Below are 23,926 nucleotides of genomic sequence, written 5' to 3' on the forward strand. Positions count from 1 at the left end.
TTCAAGGAAAGCCAGTCGCCAATCGTAAGAAGCCAAACATCTGTCCAACCTTTCACGCAGCGCACCCCGCTTCTAAGTGAAAGGAGATCCTTGAAACCCAATATCGAGCAAACTACACTTGGAGAAACAATCACGAAATGCATTATCACCACGCCTGTTTGCAGAAGCTGACCCTCCCTGTCTTTCATGATCACGCAAAGTGGCATTGAAATCACCCATCAAGGCCCAAGGTCCATCCACAATTGCTTCAAGTCGAGAGATATCACGCCAGAGCCCAACACGAAATTGAGAGTGAGGGCTGGCATATACAAAGGTAATAAACCAATGATTATTATTGTTTTTAACTAACACGTGAACAAATTGATCCGACTAGACCAACACTTCTATATTCCATCTCTTGGAGTCCCAAAGGATCCAAATACCACCAGCTCGACCATGCCCCTCAACAATGAAAGAATTATCAAGCTGAATACGTTGGACAATACGCTCTCCCTGAACCTTAGCTACTTGCGTCTCCATTAGGCATAACAGCCCAATATTTAACTCACGAATCATATCGTTGATCATAGGCACAAACCCTTTCCCGCCAGCACCTCTACAATTCCAACTAAGGACATTCATTGTTTAATATTGGATAGAGTGGGTGAAATAACCCTGTTCTCATCTGGCCTATGCGACGCATCTCTACTATTATCACACGTCTGGCTTGCTCCAGCTGGCTCCAGATTTGGTTCTTTATCATGTTGAAAATGGTTGCGGAGGGCAACTGCAAAGGCTCTCATGTCTTCATCCGGAAGCATAAGATGGGTTGCAGCAATACTCACATTTGGCATGGTGCCTGTACTTATGGCAGCTTGTTTCTGCAGTTGCAATACTTGCAGGGAGTTCTTGTCTTGGTCAACCTTGTTTTGTCGTATAGTGACATTCTGATCGCTCACCATGTGAGCCTTAATAGGCTGCATCAATTTTCCTTTCGGATTGAGTACACGTGGTGTAGCATTCTTTGGAGTGTTTGATCCTACCGCCTCACCCTTTCGAGTGTTACTTTGAGTATTACGCCCACCTTCTACGTTACGGATCTTTTGCGTAATTATCTCCTTCTGTTTCTGTGGTCTTTTGGCCTCCTCAGGATTCACATTCTCCAAGCCTTTAGGAACCAGCTTCTTCTCGAGATTTGTGTGGCTAAAGCTTGATCTATCCACGTCAGCCCTCTTGTTCAACGTAACGTCCTCCTTATCATGATTAACCAAACGATGGTTAGCAGCTACCATATGATTCTTTTTCCGACCCTTCTTAACAATCATCCAGGGACCATATGGTCCATATGACTCATCAACATGCCCATTATTTGGCTCCAAAACTGGATTAGGGCACACGTCATCATTAGGGTTGGCCTCGCCCCCATCCATCTCCCTCGTTGTTTCAATATGCATCGCATCTCCTGGACCGTCCACCCCTTGCATGGTGCATTGGCTTTGCTTGTGTTCGTACTTCCCGCAACCAAAGCAAATTGCATGCAAACCTTCATATTCAAGCTTGAGAATATGGCCAAGAACATTGAATTGTGCCACCAGCTTTTTAGCAATATCAACTTCCACACAAATTCTAGCAAACCGTCCCCTGGACTGAATTGAGGTAAGCTTATCAATTTTAAGCATTGTGCCTAGCTTACTTCCAACCCTCCATAAAAACTTATCATCAAACAGTTCAATTGGCAGCCCTGGAATCCTTATCCAAACAGCAATCTTGCGCACTTTCTTCTCATTAAGTGTGAAGAACGGTCGCCATCTTTGGACCACCATATAGTGATCCGCTATCATCCAGGGTCCTTCAAACAAAGCATGTTTATAGTCTTCTTCAGCGGCAAATTGAACTAGATAGAAATCCTGCGACATATCAACAATGCGTACCACCCCAACCTTAGCCCATTCCCGTTGAATTTTGTTTTCAAGCATCCGAAAAGCAACACGCTTGCCCAGAACATGGACTACCAGGGAGTTTTTCCATGGTTTGCACCATTCCTCGAATTCCTCCTACGCAATCGGAATGGTAGGGCATGGATCCAACTCCAGAGAATCACCTTCGAAGACCTCATCTTCTTTTATAGCATGCTTCTTCCGGGTCCTCCATCGCTTTCATTAGACTATGAAAGTCAGTAAAAGCCTTGGCTCCATTTGAGAAAAGGCTTTCTAGATAGGATTTGGACTTAGCTTTTTCAATCCCCTGCTGCTCGCCATCAGCCCCAACCTCAGACATGGTCTCGTCTAAGATAATAGAGTCATCCTTTGTTTTCACCTTTTTGGTACTGCGATTGTGAATGTCATCATTATCAGGGGCACTCCTCATCGCCATCGTCGTCAATCCCTCAACGTCGTACTTCGTTCAACACAGTAGCCCTTCTGTCTTGGAAGTCCTTAAATTATCTCTTTAAAAAGTTGATTTTTTTAAAAAAAATTTTTCATACATTTAATATGTATTTCAATATTTAAGTGAAATATAAAAATACAAGTTAACTAAAAAGTATTTAGGAAAAATTTGGGTTGTAAAATATAAATTTGATTCGAGAAATAATTTTAAAATATTTAGAAATGACACATATTATTTAAGAAAAATAAATTAAGAGATTAAATTAGTTAATAAAATGTTTAATTTTAATGCACAGGAATTCAATTTTTTAAAATAATATATTTTTTTTGGTAAAGTAAAAAAAAATATATGAAATTTAATAGAAACAATATTTTTGAAAGGTTAGTAGAAAAGAGAGAGAAGTGTGATAATGGACTAATGGTGTTTATTTTGTAAAGTGACACATGGTATGGATGTGTAGTCATAAAGGAATTTGTCGCTGTGCATTTTAATGTTTTTTTGAGTTACGTGTAAATGTAATGTTAGCAAAATGACAAATTATGCATTACCACTTACTTATCTTTGAAACTCTGGTACCACCTACCCGTTTTGCCATATCTACGACACACACACGTCAACGTATTATTTTCGTTTTCCTCAACTATAATAATCAAATAATTACCCTGAAATATATTAACAATATTATACATTATATTATTAAAATAAAATTTTCACATTATTTTATATCTCATTTTATTATTACACGAAGTTTACGTAAATGTCATAAAGAGTATTGTTAATGTTTTTATATGAAAAATATAAACAATACAGTCACCCTAATACACATTATCATTACCATGAGTTTGAATAAATAATATGTTTTATATAATTAGTTATTTTATTATTTAATAAATATCACATAAATTATACATGATCTTAAATAATTTTATAAAGTCTTAGTTTTAAACCTTCTTTGTAGTGTTTTTACATGTAAAAAAAATCATAAAGAATGTTGATATAATTCTATAAAATAATTGAGCGTGTAATAATCTATAATTTTTTTAAAGATAAAAAGGTGATTGATTATAAGAAAAGTATGTCTTTATATATTAATATAAATATGTTAATTCAAAGTTATAAAAATTGAATTAAAATTAGTTAAGATTTTAACCATCTAAAGTGGTAATTTAGATTAAATTAAAAAGATAAATATTTGTTGATAAAAGATTTAAAGATATATAGAGATAATATTTGAAAATTGAAGCAGTAGCCAGCTCACATTTGTCACGCTTCCAATCTGCCTTTGATTAGTTATGATAAGTTAAGATACTCATAATTTAGCTGTCGGAGCCGTCTTCACTCGCTGTCACAATGTCACGCGCTCTTCCACGTACGCACACGTCGCAGTTTCGACTTTCGAGTGGGTGGTGTAGGGCACGCGCCACAAGCGAGGGTGGGAAAAGGCCTTAAGGTATTCCTAATGAAGTTGGGTATGGTCCAGCGATAGGAATTCGTGGGCGATGATCAGATACAGGTATGTCTAAACTCTAAATAAAGATCAGAAGTGAGATGTGATCTCCTGCATCGCGAGTTTCGGCATCGCAATGAAACTCTCCGTAATCAACGGACGTGATTGATCGGAAAATGTAGAAGCGTTGGATCTGAGGAGAATCGCAATCGTAAATATAAGAGTGGGAAGAGAGGGAAGGGAGGAAGAGAAGGGTTGTGATTGTGAGAGAGAGATTGATAGCTTTCTCTCTCTTTGTGGAAGCGAGATCTGATTTCTTTCTTTCTGATCAACACAAAACAATGGGACTGTGGGAAGCTTTTCTCAATTGGCTTCGCAGGTAAGCTTCCTTCAACCAAAATAATTTTACTTTTTTTTTTTTTTTTTTAAAGTAAGAGGTTCTGCTATTGCTATGTACTTGTTTTTTAACCTTTGATTGTTTAGAAAGAGGATTTGTTTGTTGCCCAATGTTTTCGTGTGCATTGATATGCAATATTTTTGAAGCTGTTCGAGGCAAATATTTATCTATTTTGTGACTAATGTTTCACGATTTTCTAAAGATTTATCTATTCGTGATTTTTTTTTTTTTTTTGTTTCCAATGACTTTTCGATTCGAAGAGGAATGCTGTTTAGTATTAACCCTTTTTTATTTTTTTCTTTTTAGGAATTGAGTAGGGTTTTGTTGGCATTAATGAAATAAGAAGCAGAGTAGGAAATCGCTGGTGAAAAAATTAATGAAAGGAAATCACCCAATTATCTTTTCTTGTACAACGCTCGCTAATTCGTTTTCGTGTGAAACAGCTATTTTATTTTATTTTTTAAAGGTTTTTGATTGCAGTGAACATGCTTTCTCTTTTTATAACACAATTTTTCAGGTTTAGGTTACGCTTGGGAATTGAATTATATATGTGTTTATGTCTGTGCATGATATGAACTTTGTGGATCACTTTCTGCAAGACTAAGGCATGGGCTTACTATGTTGTAAATTTGATTGCAGCCTTTTCTTCAAGCAAGAAATGGAGTTATCTCTGATAGGACTTCAGAATGCTGGAAAGACTTCCCTTGTAAATGTAGTAGCTGTAAGTACAATAATCATGTTGGTTTTCTTAGTAACTTAATTGTTTAGTTAATACTTTGCTGTTTTTCGCTGACAATTGTTTTCTTTAATGTTGTTTATAGACTGGTGGGTATAGTGAGGACATGATTCCTACTGTAAGTTCACTTCACCAAATGCTTTTTAATTATTGCTTGCTCCTTTGTTTATTCGATTTTATGGACTTCTCTATCTATCAAGGGAATAATATTCTGATCAATTTATTGTTATTATTCCAGGTGGGATTCAATATGAGGAAAGTGACAAAAGGGAATGTTACAATAAAGTTATGGGATCTTGGAGGGCAACCTAGGTTCCGCAGCATGTGGGAACGTTACTGTCGTGCTGTTTCTGCTATTGTGTATGTAACAAACTTTTTATCTTCTGATTGCGTGTGTGCATGCATTCATGCATTTCTCATAGGAGTATAGTTTACTTTACATGCATATTCTGATACAGATTTTATTGATTAATGTGTTTGAGAAATGCTAGGAAAACACTTTGCAATATTGATTGAAATTTATGAATCTTGTAGTTTTTAATAAAATTGGAGAGAGTGTGCATTGATAAGAGTGCGTCGCTAGCACTCAATTTATATTTGTAGAATTGTGTTGGTAATCAACTTATGTGTGTACAATGTTCATGTTGTCCACATGTATTAGAATCTTGCATAGTGATCAATTTGAGGTCTATCCAAAGCCCCAAGTTTGTTCTTGCTAATCAAGGAGCATAGTTATTTATTTGTCTTTTTAGTAGTTCCATTACCCACAGAGTAAGTTCAGTTTGATTATAACTAGTAGTTGACTTATTATTTTTTCTTCCATGAACCCAAACAGTTCTTTTATCAATGGCAGTGGTGCAAAACCACTTGTTGTTTAGATGACTGGGCAACGAGTTGTAAGTTCTCATAATTCGGTCTTCTTCTGCAGTTATGTTGTTGATGCTGCCGATCCAGATAACCTTAGCATATCAAAAAGCGAGCTTCATGATTTGCTGAGCAAACCATCATTGAGTGGCATCCCTTTGTTGGTGTTGGGGAACAAGATTGACAAACCAGGGGCTCTGTCTAAACAAGCGTTGACTGATCAAATGTAAGACTTATCACTTTTATTCTGACTGGCAGCAGAAAACTACAGAATTAAATTGTTTAAGAATTAGATTTTCTCCTTCCATTCCCTATTCTTTTGCATTTATTTAGTGCTGAAAAATGCATTCTGGTGTGCAGGGATCTGAAGTCAATTACTGACAGGGAAGTTTGCTGCTTTATGATCTCATGCAAAAACTCGACCAACATTGACTCTGTTATTGACTGGCTTGTAAAGCATTCCAAATCAAAGAGCTGAGAACCTACTTTCTGCTTTGAACTCTAATGTAATTTATGGGTGACAAATTTCTGGATTTTACTAGAGGCATTTGCATGTCTAACTCGGTTGCTGATTGATTTTATTCTTCCCTTTTGTCAGATGCTTTGTAATATAATATCATTCTTGTCCGATAGGGGAATTAAGCGGGATGACATACGTGTGAAGGGTTACTTTATTAGCAAATCATATTGTGTCATAGGAGTATCTATATCACTGAAAAAAAATCACTGGACTGCACTTGCGGGAGGAATTGATCTTTTTATCTTTGTAAATTAGATTGGATATTAGATTCTTTCCGATGATTCTTCCAAACATTGCTAAGTCAGCTATCTTCTGTGTTGTCATTATTTTTTTTTATTTCTTTATCTCGAAGGGGTAGTAAGTTGGAGATTTTTAATCTTTGTGCATCAGGTTCAAATGAGTTTTAGATGAATTTTCACATTATAGAATTTAAAATTTAAAAGAATTTCTTTATGTTGTTAATTTCATTTCTTTAAAATTATTTTTTATGTATGAATTAGCGTCTGAAATTAGAATAGATTTTCATCAATGACAAATGGCTTAAAAGTGGTAGAACTTCGTTTTTAATATGAAATTAAAGTAGTTTTTAATTTGACGTGTGGAATTAAGATATACCTCACGATATGAATTGGGTGATTTCAGTTAAATGTAAGTGGTACGATTTTACATGTAATTCGGTCACTGCAAGTACTTGCCCACAAAATTCGTACGTATTGTTCATAACTCTAATTTGAATACCTTACCAATATTATGGACGTGAGATGTAACAGTGATAAAGTCTGACAGAATCTTAAAAGCAAATGACTCGTGTTTGCAAATGCTGTAGACAATTTTTTTTTTCTATCTCCCTATTTAAAATGATTATTTTGTTCTTATATGTTTTTGGTCAAATTTTGACTGGTTTCAAAATGGCAATGACTACCTCGCGTCCATGTATGTTGTTTAGCTCAAAAGTATATTTGTATTAACTTTACGCATCATAACCATACCTGATTGAAGAGGAAGTCTGGTTTGGGTAGTTTTCATATATTTCTAGAAAAAAAAATAATAAAAAATTCAATTAAACATTTTCATAAAAAAAAAATTGACACCAAAACTTTTTCATGTTAAAATTAACTTATGCATGAAAAAATTTATCTCATTATTTTCTTTCCTAAAAGTGCTTAAGGAAATGTTTACCCAAACACACCTAAGTGCATCATTCAGTCCTATACCAGCGCATCAAAGTGTATCCTAGAATTGGACCCTTTTGCGTTGCCCAATTGCGTTCCGCTTGAGATTATTTTGACTTCAACTGAATCTATTACACAACTCGAATGTTGTATATCTTCCAAATTAAAGTGTAAATATCATTTCCCCAAACATTTGAACCACTTGTCTAAGTTTAATATTTTACAAATCTAAAAGAAGTCAGTATATTTACAACATAGTCGGTGCAATGTAACTACAAACTTAAAACAAGGACCCGCGTAAATACGGGCAACGAGAAAGTGACACTCAATATTGCCATTGGAACTGTAATAAAAAATGTGTTCTTCCATTTACTATTAGGGATGTCTATCACACGTTCCATCATAAAATTCGATCACTACTTCCACTCTTCCACTAATACTTTGTACTCTCGCCTCATTGTCTTTCTTTAAAAATAAGGTAAAAAATAATAAATAATACGCTCTTAATGACTCTTGACAAAATGTTTTATGGATCAATCCCGCATACTCCAAATTTACAAACCTAAAATATGTACAATAATTGAATACAGGCAGGAAGTCTAGCAGTAGAATTACGATCTCAAGCTGATATACTGCTCATGTCAACAATGCAGAAGCTGACACCATCTGCACAAATTTGCAAAGATGAAACGTTTAGCTAAAAGAACTGACCGATACCAATACTACTCTGTAGGAACAAGAAAAATGTGGCACTAATTAAAGCTTAGAAAAAAAATTTCACCCGCATTAATTAACAAAACTAGGGTCTTTTCACAAGAGACAGGGTTTTGGATAGCAAATATTATAACGAAGAAGGTTGGGATCCCTAGTAAATAGAAACTAAGTCATGAAAGCGAAAAATTTTAACTAAGATCTCGTCACACGTTATTCTGGAACGATTGGACAGGCAATAGGAAATGAAGAAATAGAGCTGCAGAGTACACATTGTCAAAAGTTTAATAGATTAGCTCGATAAAAATTGGGCAAAGACATTGTAAAAAGTTACCACTTGCCGAAAGCATTCAAAAAGGGAAATGAATCTATAGACATCGGTTATAGGCATTAATTGATTTTTCTTGGTATGGAAGCTTACCAAATATGAAGTGTCTTGCATTTTAGTGCCTTTATTGCTGCTTTTGCGAACACTCTTGCAGCCTCAGCCTCGGCTTCTGCGGCATCTGCCTCCCTAGCTGCTGCCTCAGCCTCGGCAATGGCAGCTTCTGCCTCTGCAACAGCTTTTGCAGCTGCTGCTGCTGCCTCCTGAGGTGTCACACCCTTTATTTTTGATAACTCTGCATCAATTTCAGATTTTGAAAGGATGTTGACATCAGTCTTCTCTGCTTTTGGAGAATCTTTGGGCCTCCCTTCCAAGAGTAACAAGGAAGAGCATCTTTTCTCAGATATTGATAAATTTGTTGCAATCCTGTACTTATGCTTTACCTGTCATTACTCGTTAGATATGCCACACTCAGAATCGATTGACCAAATAAATATTGGTTTATTAGATGGGAAAATTTTATCAATTCAAAATTTTAAATAGATTTTCACTCCTGCCAAATAACATGCCCAGATATGCATAGTTCAATTGTCACAAGCGAACATATTTCTTATTACATCTGTACCCTACATAATTACTTTCTCGTCACAAATCACTTTTGTTAATAAACTTCACTAAACAATATTAAGCATGTTAGTAAATTATTTGTCATACTTGGAATAAAAATTATCCAGACTGGCTATTCTTCATTACAAAGCTTTGCACGTAAAGATGCTGCCTTCTTGGGAAACTAAGTTCCAAGAAGTCAAGCACAATGTGACTCATTAACAAACAGTAAAATTACCTTCATTAATTTTCCACTTGCCACCATATGCTTCAGTTTTGTTGACAATAACTTTCTGAGAGTTGGTGTAGAACAGTATTGATCCTAATGAGGTGAAAATTTTCAAAATTACTTAGATGCAATGGCGCTGACAAGTACATAAAGAAAAATTAAGTTGCTAGTATTTACTATATTCAATAATGCTGTAAGCTTATCAGGATATTTAAAAAGACAAGCAATACATAGCATATGATTGGTTGAATTATGCTAAGCTTTTGTGAACCATGGGACGACCAAAGATAGTAGCTCATTGCTTGGCATGTAGAGCACCTGTTTAAGCTTGGAAAAAAGAAACATTTAACTGAAGAAAGGCCAGAACATTTTTGTACCCAGCAGAAGAGAATTCCGGAGTTACATGTCATAGCTAGTTGAAATTGCGGGAAATTAATAAACAATATATAATCGATGGGCCAATGAGAGAAATATTTCAAACAGTTTAAGAGCATTTTTTTATGGTAACTTAATAAGAAAAAAAAACAGGCTGGTATACACATATCCATTGTAGGTAAGACATCAAACAAAACAAACTGTATATATGGAAAGAGATTATTTCATAGCAGAGGAATAAATGAAAACAAATCAATTGAAGAAATTAAATATTCTTTGTTGCGTTGATGTTTACATGCACCAACACTTTGATCATAAGTTGTTTCTTGAGATGTTAAAATTCTATGACCATAAGTGAAGGAATTGAGGTACAAATACCTCTATATATGCAGCAATAGCTGCCCTGTCAGAACCCTTTGACTCCTTCAATTTGATAATGGACTCTAATATAAGATTATCCAACCTATGATAATTAAAAAACATACAGGTGCTGTCATTGTAAAACATATTGTCACAATTAACAACAATTTCAACATTTCAGCAAAATTACCGCAAACTTAACAGGATGTCTCCATAAGAAGTAGCAACAGAAGATAACTATTTATCAATTATTTGTAAATGCAATTGGAACATCTACATAGTTAACTGAATCATATTTTCAGTGTATCTTTGCCATGCTTGGTGCAAACTGCAAAGTTATCATGAAATTAAATAAATAAAATTCAATGAAAAATGAAGAATCATAATAATGGATTCCCCATAGAACATGAAAAATAACATTAATTCCTAGATACCAAGTTTAATTATCTATCCATTCCAAAATTGGTATTCTAGTTAATTGCTTTATGCAATCCTAGAACTAATTACTTGCAAGGGAAGCATAATATACAATTATACAAGATTAAACCAACTGAATAGAGTAGATCATTTATTTTCTCATGTAAATGGAAGATATATTTAACTGGATGTTCTGTAACCTTGATATTTTTTCCTTTGAATTAGGAGATGTTCCACCAGAAACTCCCAGAGGCTTGAGATCTGCAACTTCTTTGTCACGTTGAACTACATTTCTCAATGCCATGTGGTTATTGTCAATTTTGGGGGATGGTAGGTTCTTTTTAAGAGCAAGCTTTGCCTTCTGCCTAGATCCCCATATTGCTGTCACATTTATGTTCCTCCATTTGTCCTGTTTAACAGTTTAAAGCACATATACAGATACACCTCAGTGTCCCTTAAAATTGGAAATTTCTCAAAGCAAAAGCAAAGAACTCTACATGTATTTCTTATGATGTAATAACTGGATGGTCATTTGACATGTGCAGTAGTAGTAACATGTTAGGCCCATAAAAAGACTTACCTTGAGATCTACATTTGAACGCATGCGCAAAATGGAACTGAACTCTGGGTCTGTAAGTATGGTGCGCCATTTTCCAGCCCCATGCTTGACTACTCCAGCTTTCAATGCTGCTTCTTCTTCTGCAGTCCATTTCTGCTTAGGAGCACCCATTAAAATAAGTCCACAAGCTTTTAGGACGGTACAATCTTTGCTTTAGTTATAGTGGAAAGCACGGAAGTTGAGTGCAGCCTTCTTCTGCATGTCCACCCACAAACAAGAAAAATCTGACTTCTGCTGACCTACAAGCATGAGAATTAAAAAATAAAAAGATAAATAAAATTAACAAAACAAGTTTAAAGGCATTTTCATCCTTCAATTTTTATTTTTTTTTAAAGCTCAACCCAAAATCTTGATCATCAAACATGAAACATTAACCTCTATTCCCAATTAATTTCAACCTCATCTCCTAAACATTGAACGTTTGAAAAGAGAACAACTCCAGAAAGACCAGCAACCACTATTTCATGTTATTTATCTGGCAAAATGTGTAAAAGTATAAGTTACAACATTGTCAGAAGCATCTAGACAAATAATGCACAGTACTGTAGCAATACCAACACAATTAGATCAGGCCTTGGCACTGAACATACACACACAGAAAGAGTCACAAAACCAAATACCACCTAATTTAGTTACATCTAATTCTACATGTAAATTGAGTCAGAGAATAACTATAACTCATAATTAACAACAGTACACAATTATCTATAACCTGGTGTTTGGATAAAAAATTTTAACATTTCAAGGAAATATAAGTACATGAAATTTAAACAGCTTCGACTTAAATTCCCTTCATTTTCCAAATACCTTAATAGGTTAAAACAATTCAAGTTTCTTTTATTTTAATTCTTTATTTGAATAGAGTAATTCAATTTTCACTGCATGCAAAAAAAAAAAAACGTTTTTAAATATTTATTTCAAAATTAATTTAAAATATTAAACTTTACAGAAAATAAGCATTAGTCAAATTTTAAATATTTAATAAATAGAATTTATAAGTGTCACCACATAAATTTTCAAATTTAATTATACTTTAATAATAACAAAGCTTTGCAGATAAATTAGTTATGCTGTTAGAAGGAATACTTGCAATAATTTTTTTAAAACTATTTTTTCTTCTATAAATTTGCAAAAAATTCTAAGATTACATTACAAATGAGTATTCAGAATATATTGAAACCAGCTCCAAAACACCATTATCACCACAAGACGTTCAATACACCTATCCACAATACAAAGTGGGCTCATTTTGAACAGAAAATAACAATAGGGAATATTCAATTTTGATCGGACAGTTAACAAAAACAAGATCACAAAGTTCCAGTTGCATGTAAATCCCAGGTCCAAATGAACTATTCTAGAATCCATTTCTTCTCAATCCAGATTCCACACCACTGTGAAGCTAAAAAATAAAACTAGTGTGATAAAGGATATAAACATTCAGGCAGAAAGGCCATAAATAATTAAACATGCCACTGCTCTAACAACCACACGCACATTTTCTTGGAGATTACATAAGTAGGTTGGAAAAGTGGTGATATGTGCTTGTTTTGGATTATCTACTCATTCCAGGTTAGTATGCAAAAACAGCTAATTCTTGGTGCTTATCAGTTTTAGCTTCATTTTAAGAGTGAAGAGGGGAACGTTCTTGTGCAGATATTTTTTGCTTAAACTTATCCAGTTGATATAATGGCTAGTCTAGAAATTCTCCATCAGATTTTGTTGAAATCAATTGCTTTGTCTAGAAACAATGATTAACATTTTCCTTAAGACCTCTTTCTGGCATTTCACGTCCATTTATATATATAACTGTTTAGGATATTAAATTATAATTCATTCTATACTAGAAGGACCCTTTGTTTTAGGAATATACTAACCTTATTATTAGCATCATTTAGTAAATCTTTTTGCGTCATCTAAAGATTCGATATGCCACAAAGGCATCATTTCCTTCTAAACTTTGAAGATTTAGCACCTAATTTCTCATGCAGGAACTGTACCTGTATTCTCAGCTGACAGAAATGCCATAGTTCTTTTCTGATTTAACTTATTTCTTTTCTTCCCCTTCCATGCCACCCTTTATAATAAGGTAGTCTTTGGCTATACGAAAAATCAACCATATATATATGTTTTCATTTAACCTGCAGACGCAGAATAAAAAAAATGCCATAGTTGTTTATGAATAGAGGATATCATAGTTTTAATTCAATTGGTTCTGGATTTTGGATACATTGGTTTCTTCTTAATGCAGAATGACTGTACCAACTTACTGGGAAATAAATAAAGGTTGTATCTAATTTTGAATCTTGACTGGTTGAGAAGAATATGACACCATACATATTCTTCATTTACGGAAGGCTAAGTAATGAACCAGATAAAACAGTTGTTTTCAAAGAGATAACAAAGAAGAGGAGTAGACAATAGACATCATAAAAGTTCAACCGGTCCTCTGCTTAGAATCAACATGAACAAGAACAACATTTGTGCAAGATTCAGTCTTTCCTTTGGTCTATCACCTCCATAAACACCAGGCATATGGTTCAAAAATGAAATTAACTAGGTCTATCATTTCCTCTACCTGACTCATCATAGAAAAGACAGTTCTGGGGCCATAGGCAATGGTTATCTACCAAAAGGGAAAGGAAAATTATGTTTCAACAACAAAACACCAAAGTCAGTTAATTTGAATCCTCAAAAAAAAAAAAAATGCAAGGTCCATGTCATCAGGAGCAAAATGTCAATGTAAATGAAGCACTGATGGTAAGATATGTTATTTGTTCTGTAGTAACTGCTCAGGGTCAGAACCAGCGTGAAATCATAGCTGCTATAAGATTGGTCCTATATCTCAGTGGCACACAACAGACCTTCCACTCAAGCTCACTCTATCATCAGACACAACACTCAAAACCTCTCTACCCTTTCTCCGCAACCTCTCACATTCTTGGAGGAACCAGCAATACATTATCATCACCACAAGACACAGCACTACCCAGACACACTAAGATCAACCTCAGCCTCTCCTCACAGACTCTCATATCCCATATACAGTATCACACACATTAACAGATTCTTCACAACTCTGACATTTTTTCCTCTCCCATCATCAATATGTGTTTGTATTGTAGTTATGTCATTTTCCGTGATTTTGACTGTGAGAAGCATAGTTCCAGCTGCAACAGGCAGGCAAGATGGCCCTTGGAGGAGCAGCAGAGTGCCGCAACTCCTACCGGCCTCGTAGAAGCTACCCATCTCAAACCAGAATAGGCCGGCCTTTGGAGGAGCAACAGAGTGTTGCAACTCCCACTAGCCTCACAGAAGCTAGCCATTTCGAACCAGAATCGTGCAATTCAGATACAGATCACGATTCATGCATGATTCAATGAGAGATTCAAGAACAAAGATGATACGCAGCATGATTCGCATTGTTCTCCTTTGTATCGTATCAAATCGCATGAATCCTATCGAGATTCATGCTATATTAACTACCATGCTTCAAATATCCAATGACTTGAAACAGATTCCAATTCGAGATAACAGACCCACACATCAGGTCACCAAAAAATCAAAAATGAAAGGAAGGAAATCAAACACAAAATAAAAAACAAAACCCTAGATCAAAAACAAAATCAATCAAATCAAACAACTAAATAAAAAAAACACAAATTAACAAAGTAAAAAATGAAACACAAATTAATGAAATGAAAAACAAAACCCTACATCAAATTGACCAGAGGTGGACCTGGTATGAACCACCGAGAGAGAGAGAGAAAGAACGTGTGTTGAACTAAGGTAGAGTGAAAGTCCCAAAGTAACATTGCGAGAGTCACAGAAAGTGTCTATGAAAAATGAATTACTCCATTAAATCTCCCCATCCAAATATACTCTAAGGTTTCGCAAGCCTCAAATCAAAAACCAAAGTGCTGCTACTGTTTCGGTTTCAAATTCATTATGCACACATAAATTTTACATTAATTAAACACAGTGACAATGAATATTAATTACTCTTCAATCATACAGGGCACAATTTACCAAGTTCGAGTTATATCTACTTTTATAATATTTTCATTCTGTTTAATAAGAAGGTTCAACTTTCTCTCACCTTGTCAGCTCCTATAGGAATAAAGTGATACCTTCAATCGGGATTGCATGCTAAAGTCGAGGATCGAACCCCGATCCTTAGTTAAGGAATACAAGTATTGAACTACACTTGTGCTAACAAACTTTTTTTCTACTTTTATAATTTAAGCAACTCCTCTCTCCAACTAAACAACTCTAGAATCTTTACTAAATAGGTGTCACAAATATTCACTTCTTTTTTTTTATTATCATGTAAATCTTTTTTATTTCCATTTTGTACCTTTGGGCCCACACAAAAGTGTCAATGAACTTGTGCTTGATGGATATTCCTTCTGGTTCGATATAAAAATTAAAAAGCAAAAAAAATGTGCTAGTCTCAAATATAAACAAATCTCAACTAATTTTACCATATTCAATGCTAATATCCCCAAAATACCCATTCATTTAATTGAGATTGTATTTCTAATGTTCCTTCTTATTCTTGATATAAAGTTTCAAGGAAGAATAATTTAAGAAAATGAATTATTTTTTGAATGAGATTAGCAAAATTAAATGATGTAAACTAACTTCTTAGTTAGCGTGAATCAATTTTTTTTTCTTGTATTCAGAACTGGAAGGAATACTTAATAAGAACATGCTTCAATCACTGGATCTTAATAAGCTTTTTTGCTTAATTGGAAGGATAAACTCCAACACTCCAAATGGAAATGCTCTTATACTATTTAGTAATATGATCTGATCATATAATACCGAGAAAGATATCATTTTTAACAACAGTAACTACGATCATACTTAAATACTCATACATTTATCCAACTCCCTACCACAAGATCAACCGTAGTGATTCTACTTAAACATGAATTTTGGCTTCAATAATGTAGTCCAAGCCAGCACTTCCTTTTATAGCTTTCACGTTGTAATTTTGATTGAAAGTGAAAATATTGACGTGTTTGTAATACTGTCCCAAACATGCCATTAGTGTTTGTTTGAACTTGATTGCAGAAATACAAAAAAAAAATATGTTTTCTCACACTAGAGATATATACAATCTTAGGGGAAGAAAAAGATAAAAACAGAAAGAAAAAAATGATAAAGATAATGTCAATATAAGATACAAACCATAAAGAGTATTATGTTTTTTTCATCTATATCACATTTCCTCCATAAACAATCCTATTCAAGGTAAGACCATTATGGTCGGCAATCATATTTATGAGTGAATATCAGTGTTTTTTTTTTTATTGATCATCTGAAATTCAATTACTAATTTGTCAGATATATGTGATGAAGTTGTAATTTGTTCTATCTGAAGTTGTTGGCTGTTGGCACAATTGATTTGACACTTGGGTTTCTTTTAAAAATAAATAATAATTTGTTCTCCTAAAACAGATTTCACATATCCAATGACTTGAAACATATTTGACATCGAGATAACATACTGACACACATCAGATGACTATGAAATCAATGTAATCAAACAATGAAATCAAACACGAAATAAATAAATATAAAAAAAAAAAAACCCTAGATCAAAAACAAAAGTCAATGACATCAAAATACTAAATCAAAAACTAAACACAAATTAACAAAGTAAAAAATGAAACCAAACTTAACAAAATAAAAATGGAACACAAATTAATGACACCAAAAAGAAACCCTAGATCACATTGACGATAGACGAACCTGGTATGAACCACCGAAAAAGAGAGCGTGTTCTGAACTGAGATAGAGCGAGAGTCCCAAAAGAGCGGAGCAAGCGTCTACGAAAAATGAATTACTCCGTTAAATCTCTCCATCCAAACACACTCCAAGCATCGCCTCAAATCAAAAACAAAGTGCTGCTATTGATTCGGTTTCAAATTCATTAAGCACACATAAATTCTAAATTAATTAAACAAACACAATGACGACGAAAAGTAATTACTCAACTCGTACATGGCACGATTAACCAAATTCGAGTTAATAAAAGTATCACAGAAAATAATCGCTGATGCATAAACTATATACGTGCACACTAACCTGGGAATATATATAGCACAAAATTAGTTGAATTGGGAGAAAAAGGGATGGAAATTAAAGAAGAATCGGTGGACAAAAGTGTAACGCATCGCAGATTCGCGAGGCGAAGGTTCGAATTAGGACAAGTTGGAGTATTTACACGCAGATAAATGGAAATGATACCTGCGAGGAACCGGAGAATAACGAGAATAATGTCTTCTGGTTATTTGAGTTTTTGGTGTTTTTCCAGAAAAAGAAAAAAGAAAAAGAAAAAGAAAAAACACTTGCAATTCAATATTTTTCTGAAATTGCTAAATGACCCTCTCATTTTGTTTACATCATTTGCGATTCATTCCGCCCCCCTTTTTTTTTCGGACTCCATCTGAATTCACTCGATTAGAGATGCCAATAAGCATGATAACTCGATTGATTTAAAATCTGATTTGATATCATCTAGGCATGGCAATCTAACCCGTCCCCGTGGGTACCCGCCCGAACCCGCCCCGATTTGGACGGGGAAAACCCGTGTTTATCGGGTTCGGGTTCGGGTTCGGGTTTTCCCCGATTGATAAAATCGGGGGCGGGGGCGGGGTCGGGGATGTTAATACCCACCCCGCCCCCGCCCCCATACCCGCCCCCGCCCCCGCCCCGCTTAATAATATAATTAAAAAATTATTTTTATATATATATAAACCAAAATTAAAAATATTTATATGTAAAAATTTATATTATTTTTCTTTTCTTTTATTTTTTTAAAATTATTCATATTTATTTAAAAGAAAAATAGAAGAAAAAAAAAAGAAAAAAATAGGAGCGGGGGCGGGGACGGGGCGGGGAAACCCGAACCCCGCCGGGGGCGGGGATGGGGACCTAGATTTTACCCCCAGCGGGTATCGGGGGCGGGGGCGGGGGCGGTTTAAATTTGCGGGGGCGGGGGCGGGGAACGTAAAACCCGCCCCCGCCCCGCCCCGTTGCCATGCTATTATCATCTATTTAATAAAAAAATTAAGTTTCAGTTTTTAAAAAAATTATTTATTTATAAAGTTAGGCTTAAATTTATAAAAAAAAAGTTTGTTAGATTGTAATATAAATTAAATTATCAGCAATACAAATCAACCTTTTTATTAAGAATATAATTAAAAAAATTTGTAATATAAAAATCAAATTATTAATATTTTTCTATACTTAAATGTTTATATTCTTTGTCTATACAAAATTTAAAATTTAAAAATAGAAACCTTAACTACATCTAAGAAATAAAAAATACAACCTTAGTTACATATTCATTTACTCCCTTTTTCTCTAGTTTTATACTTGATTATTTAGAATACTTCAAATGGGATATAAAAAGTATTTAGAAGGTTTTTATTTTGGATAAAAACTATTTTCTTTTATTACAGTACACATGAGTATGCATGAATTGACCATTTTAAGTTAATATTTTTATTTTTACTTTAAACTCTAAATTTTAATAATAATGGAGTAAATCATGTTTTTAATCTATTTTTTATAATGCAAATTAAAAAAAAACTCATACATGTATTTAAAAATAAATTACTAATTTATTTAAAATTAAATTTATTGATCTATTTAACATTGTTAATGCAAAAATATTTTTTAATAAAATAATAAATTATACGAGACTTTTAAAATAACTAAAATAAACAAATTTATGAGAAATGGTAAGTTAGACTTAAACTTTAATTTTATAAAATAGATTAAGTCTGTATATTCGATGTCTTTTGTCAGATCTGATCTAACATGGCCTATTCTCATCCTATACCATTCAAATAAAAAGAACAATCACTTATGTGGGTCTACTCTTGAGAGTAGAAGTATATTTTAGAGGACAAATCAATAGTGTACTATCTGTACCGTCTTACCGAGCGTAGGATGATCTCGGACATGCACTGGGAGATCTCGGTCTAGACGAGATCTGCTATCTAATCAGATCATAACTGATCTTAGGCCCAAGGCCCAACGAAACCCTAATTCACACCAAGGTACGTGCATTACTTATACGAGACTCATACTCATACAAACCCTAACTTTAGCATCGGTGTCTCTTTTGCAAGTACCACTCCCATCTCGGAGCAACAAGCGTACCAGTGAAGAAGGCTCACCGATCTTACCCAGCAGATCATCCCCTACGACTGATCTCCGGTAAGAACATTTGGCGCCCACCGTGGGGCCGATCAAGACAGCTCTTATCGGCCAAACTTATGGTATTCACCCGAAGCCATAGTAGACGCGCAACAGACGACGCAGATCGCACGACAAGCATGGATAACGAAGCAGCATTGAGAAGGCTGATCAAACAAGTCGAGCAGATGAGGCAACAACACACCGCCTGTGAGACCCCATTCCTTCCGCAACTTCCTTTTACCTTCACTCTCTCTTTTCCTTTGGCTGCCTCATTCGCTCTCCTTACATTTTTTCCCTTTTCTTGTTGTCTCAAGGTGGTAGTGCTGAGTGAGCTTGGGTTGCTAGCTGGTGTTCGGAGATTCTCTCTTCTTCTTCCGTGTTCGTTCAAGCTCTCCTTCGTCTTCCTCCTCCGTTTCTTCTTCCCGGAGCTCGGCATTCTTGAACCGAGGTAAGGGAAGCTAGTTTGGTTGTCATGTTTGGTTGAGAATGAGTCTCAGAAACTCATTAGCTGGTTGTTGTTGAAAGATTCTTGGTTGAGATTGCTAAAATGGAGTTTTGGGGTTGTTGGGGTTTTGAGAGAAATTTGGGGTTTTTCTTGTTTTATAGTTGCATGTGTAAAAAGGTGGTGTTTTTGGACTCTTGGATGAAAATGTGGCACTTTGAACCGTTTGCATGCTGGATTTCTGGTTGTTTTGCAGGGTTGGGTGAAATTTTCGTACTTGCTGGTGTTGCTGCTGAGCTTCGCGCTGAGCGCAGTTCTTCGCACCGGGCGCGTGGCTACCAGGGGACTCCATTCAGGCAAGCCCGCCGGGCGCAATGATGAGTGCGCCAGGCACGCTTGGGAATGTGGGTCTCTGGCTAATCCGCGCTGGGCGTGACTTGGACCGCGTTGGGCGCGGTACTAGTTGTAACCTGTTTTGGGCTTTTTGATTTTGCGCTGAGCGCGGCCCTTATCGCGCTGGGCGTGAGACTCCTTAGGAGTCTCTGCCTCGAGGGCGTTGGGCGCAATTCGAATTGCGCTGGGCGAGAGACCAAGGGAGGTCTCTGGCTTCCCCACGCTGGGCGCGGGTTTAGGCACGCTGGGTGCGAGAGACACCATGGAGTCTCTGCCTGACAGGCGCTAGGCACAATTGGTATTGTGTCAGGCGCGTGTGAGCCTTGGGCTCTCTAGCTGGGTCCCGTCGGGCGCGGGCATGCTCGCGCTGGGCGCGCTAGTCCCTGGTGCTCTCTGGTTGTACCGCACTGGGCGCAACCACGAGTGTGCCGGGCGCGGAGATGAGATTCCACTAAATGCTGTTAGAAGTTGTTTTATGTTGAGTATAAGCCGAAGTGATGAATATGATGTGATGATTAGTAGAAAATGTTGTTTGATGATGATGAGCTGTGTTGGAAGTATATTGCTGTAAGGCGTTTAGATGTGCCGTAAAATGATGTACTGTGTTGATTATAGTTGAGGATGTAGATTTGTGATGTTGAGTTGTACTAGATATTTATTGCTGAGTTGATCCGTATCAAATGTATATTGATGAGTTGTGTCGTGCTGTAAACTGTTGTTGCTACATGCTGTAAGATGTGCTGTGTTGAATGCTGATATAAACTGTTGTAGGCCGAAAGGCTGAGTTGTTGTAGGCCGAAAGGCTGAGTTGTTGTAGGCCGAAAGGCTGAGTTGTTGTAGGCCGCAAGGCTGATTTGTTGTAGGAGATCTCCGAGATGATATGCGTGACGACGCATTATATGCTTATTGTTGTTTACGCTGTATAGTTGATGAGGTGTATATTGAAGTTGTGCTGATAAGTTGTAGTTGTTCATATTTCATGTATATGTTTATATGTTGATTCTTTTCACTAGCTTACCCTTTGTTGTTTTCATGTGGTTTGGACTGCGATGATTATACTATGTATGGGAGCAGAGCAGGGATAGGTGGTGACTAGTGGTGAGTCTGCAGCTGGCAGGCGGAGCTGACTCTTGTTGATGTTTTGTTGTTTCAGCTACTTGGGGTAGTAGCTTTGGATGAAATTTTTTGTACATTTTGAATCTAGTCAGACTTGGACCGTGTATATATGTATATTATAGACACTATATGTATACACTTGCTCCTTTCTGTCCGGTTTTCAGGTGTACTGTGTTGTGTGTAGTGACCAGCCGAGTCGTTACACCGCCGATCTGCAAAACATCCGTGCCAAGCACGAAGTTGACCTAGCGGCGCTGCGTACCGTGAATGAGGCTGACCTAGCGGCACTGCGCATCGAGAACGAGCGTATCCACGCCCAGCTTCCTCGGCGCCTTTCTGATCAGCCCCCTCAACCGAGTAGTCAACACGAAGAGGAGGGGACTCGGTCTCTCAACCCCCAACCGCGCCTAGGGCACCGACTCCCCGACCTGCCACACATCGGTCTCACGCGCCAACGAACAGGTCAGCCCATGAAGTCAGCAACGCTCCGGCTCAAGCTCCTAGAAATCGAACGAGCATTCGCCGCCATCCCTTTATGGACGACATCATGGAGACACCTCTGCCTTTCGGCTAGAAGTCCTTCCACATCGACCGCTACGATGACATGATGGATCCAGATGAACACATTGACTTATACGTCACACAGGTAAACCTATACACTAATGAAGATGCTATTCTGTGTAGGGTTTTTCCAACCTCGCTCAAGGGATCGGCACTCGCCTGGTATACCCAATTGCCAATGGGATCAGTCGATAGCTTCGACACTCTGGTGAGGCGATTCACGGTGCAATACGCAACGAGCCGACCTCATCACATCACATCCGCTGCCTTGGCCAGCCTCAGACAGGACGACGATGAACCATTAAGGACATTCATGGAGCGCTTCGCTGGCGTCTCCGTCAAAATCCGCAACTTAAACCTCGAGGTTGCACTGCACTCCATGCTCATGGCGTTGAAGCTAGGACCTTTCGTCGACAGCCTTTGTCGACGACCTCCTCCCGACATGGACGAGCTCCGAGCTCGTGCTGTTGGGTACATCCAGATGGAGGGGCATACCGAGTTTTGCAAGGTAATTCGCGACAAATCACAAGAAAAGCAAGACCAAGGTCAGGCCACGAACATTTAAAGTTGGCGACCTTGTTTGGCGATTACGGGGAGAAGCAAGAACAGACCCCTCCAAAGGAAAATTTGGAACTTGGAATTCCACCCACCTCAAATTTTATTTCTCTTAACTTGTAAATTCAGGTGATGTACTCTTTTTCCTCCTCAGCCTTTTTTCCCATTAAAGAAAATGGTTTTTGGCCAAGGAAGGTCGAGTTCGAACCTTGAGATCACATTTTCTTAACCAAGGTCGAGTTCGAACCTTGATATGCCAAGGTCGAGTCCGAACCTTGAGATCACATTTTCTTAACCAAGGTCGAGTTCGAACCTTGATATGCCAAGGTCGAGTCCGAACCTTGAGATCACATCTACTTAACAAGGTCGAATTTGAACCTTCAAACAACAAATTTGGGAACTCCTCAGAAGTCCCTTTGCTCTTACATCACTCGGTGCTTGGGGGGCAAGTGTACTGGCCAGCCGAGTTGCCGACTTGTCCCTCACCAATCTGCTGACTCGATCAAAGGTTTACCAGCCTAACCAAGCAGTAAGCTCATTATTGCCGAGCTCCTCAGCCCGACCATGAAACATGGACATCGGAACACCACATTGGCCCAAAGAGGCCACGTCATCAAACAAATAAAAATACAATCTTGTCACCGCGCCGCCCACGCGTTATAGGAACGAGGTGACGGTTATGACACATGGCGTCATGACAAATAGGCGTACGCGAAAAGTCACGACCCCTTGTCGAGCTCGGTCTTAACTCCTCGACCTACGATCTTCGGAACTCGGGGGGCTAGTGTATCTTACCGAGCTCGAGCTCGGTATCACAGCGCAGGATGACCTTGGACATGTGCTGGGAGATCCCAGTCTAGACAAGATCCGCTATCTAATCAGATCATAACTGATCTCAGGCCCAAGGCCCAAAGAAACCTTAATTCATACCAAGGTACGTGCATTACTTATACGAGACTCATACTCATACAAACCCTAACTTTAGCATCGGAGTCTCTTTTACAGGTACTACCCCCATCTCGGAGCAACAAGTGTACCAGTGAAAGAGGCTCACCGATCTTACCCAGCAGATCATCCCCTACGACTGATCTCCGGTAAGAACAAATAGTATAGTTATAACTATTTATAAAAATAAAGATTAAAACTAAATGAGTGAGATTCATTGCCACTAGGTCGTAAGTATACCAAAATTATATATTTAACAACTTTTATATAATATAAATTTAAATGATTCAACCATTGAATTATATGATATTATATTCAATATCATATATATTAAATTTCACATATTTCAAAATTTTGTAGCAGTTCATCACATTATTTTTTTCTAATGTATAATATGATATTTAAAATAAATAGTATAAATATCCATTTTTTATGATATATCTAGAAAAGTTCAAATTGTGTAAAAATTGGTAAATATGATCTTAAATATATTACCACATAATTTGACGATTAGATCGATTAAATCTATATCATACAAAAGTTATTAAA

General features: G+C 36.7%; 2 protein-coding genes across 2 annotated transcripts; one reads left to right on the forward strand and one right to left on the reverse strand.

Annotated features, from left to right (window-relative positions):
• Nucleotides 1–3,913: 3,913 nt before the first annotated feature.
• Nucleotides 3,914–6,675, forward strand: LOC109811189 (ADP-ribosylation factor-like protein 8a). The gene is made up of 7 exons (XM_020374854.3): nucleotides 3,914–4,193; nucleotides 4,851–4,932; nucleotides 5,033–5,065; nucleotides 5,186–5,307; nucleotides 5,876–6,037; nucleotides 6,172–6,317; nucleotides 6,410–6,675. Exons 1-6 carry the CDS (start codon nucleotides 4,156–4,158, stop codon nucleotides 6,287–6,289), a joined length of 555 nt encoding a protein of 184 aa, XP_020230443.1. The 5' UTR covers nucleotides 3,914–4,155; the 3' UTR covers nucleotides 6,290–6,317; nucleotides 6,410–6,675.
• A 1,172-nt stretch (nucleotides 6,676–7,847) lies between these two features.
• LOC109811123 (telomere repeat-binding factor 2) lies at nucleotides 7,848–17,611 on the reverse strand. The gene is made up of 8 exons (XM_020374766.3): nucleotides 17,242–17,611; nucleotides 16,906–16,982; nucleotides 11,107–11,384; nucleotides 10,727–10,935; nucleotides 10,128–10,212; nucleotides 9,384–9,467; nucleotides 8,636–8,982; nucleotides 7,848–8,169 (listed from the first exon to the last, which is right to left on the reverse strand). Coding segments are annotated over exons 3-8 (876 nt in total). The 5' UTR covers nucleotides 11,257–11,384; nucleotides 16,906–16,982; nucleotides 17,242–17,611; the 3' UTR covers nucleotides 7,848–8,168.
• Between the last annotated feature and the right edge of the window lie 6,315 nt (nucleotides 17,612–23,926).

This window comes from Cajanus cajan, chromosome 11 (genome assembly GCF_000230855.2).
Source record: "Cajanus cajan strain Asha chromosome 11, NIPB_CcT2T_4, whole genome shotgun sequence".
NCBI lineage: Eukaryota > Viridiplantae > Streptophyta > Magnoliopsida > Fabales > Fabaceae > Cajanus > Cajanus cajan.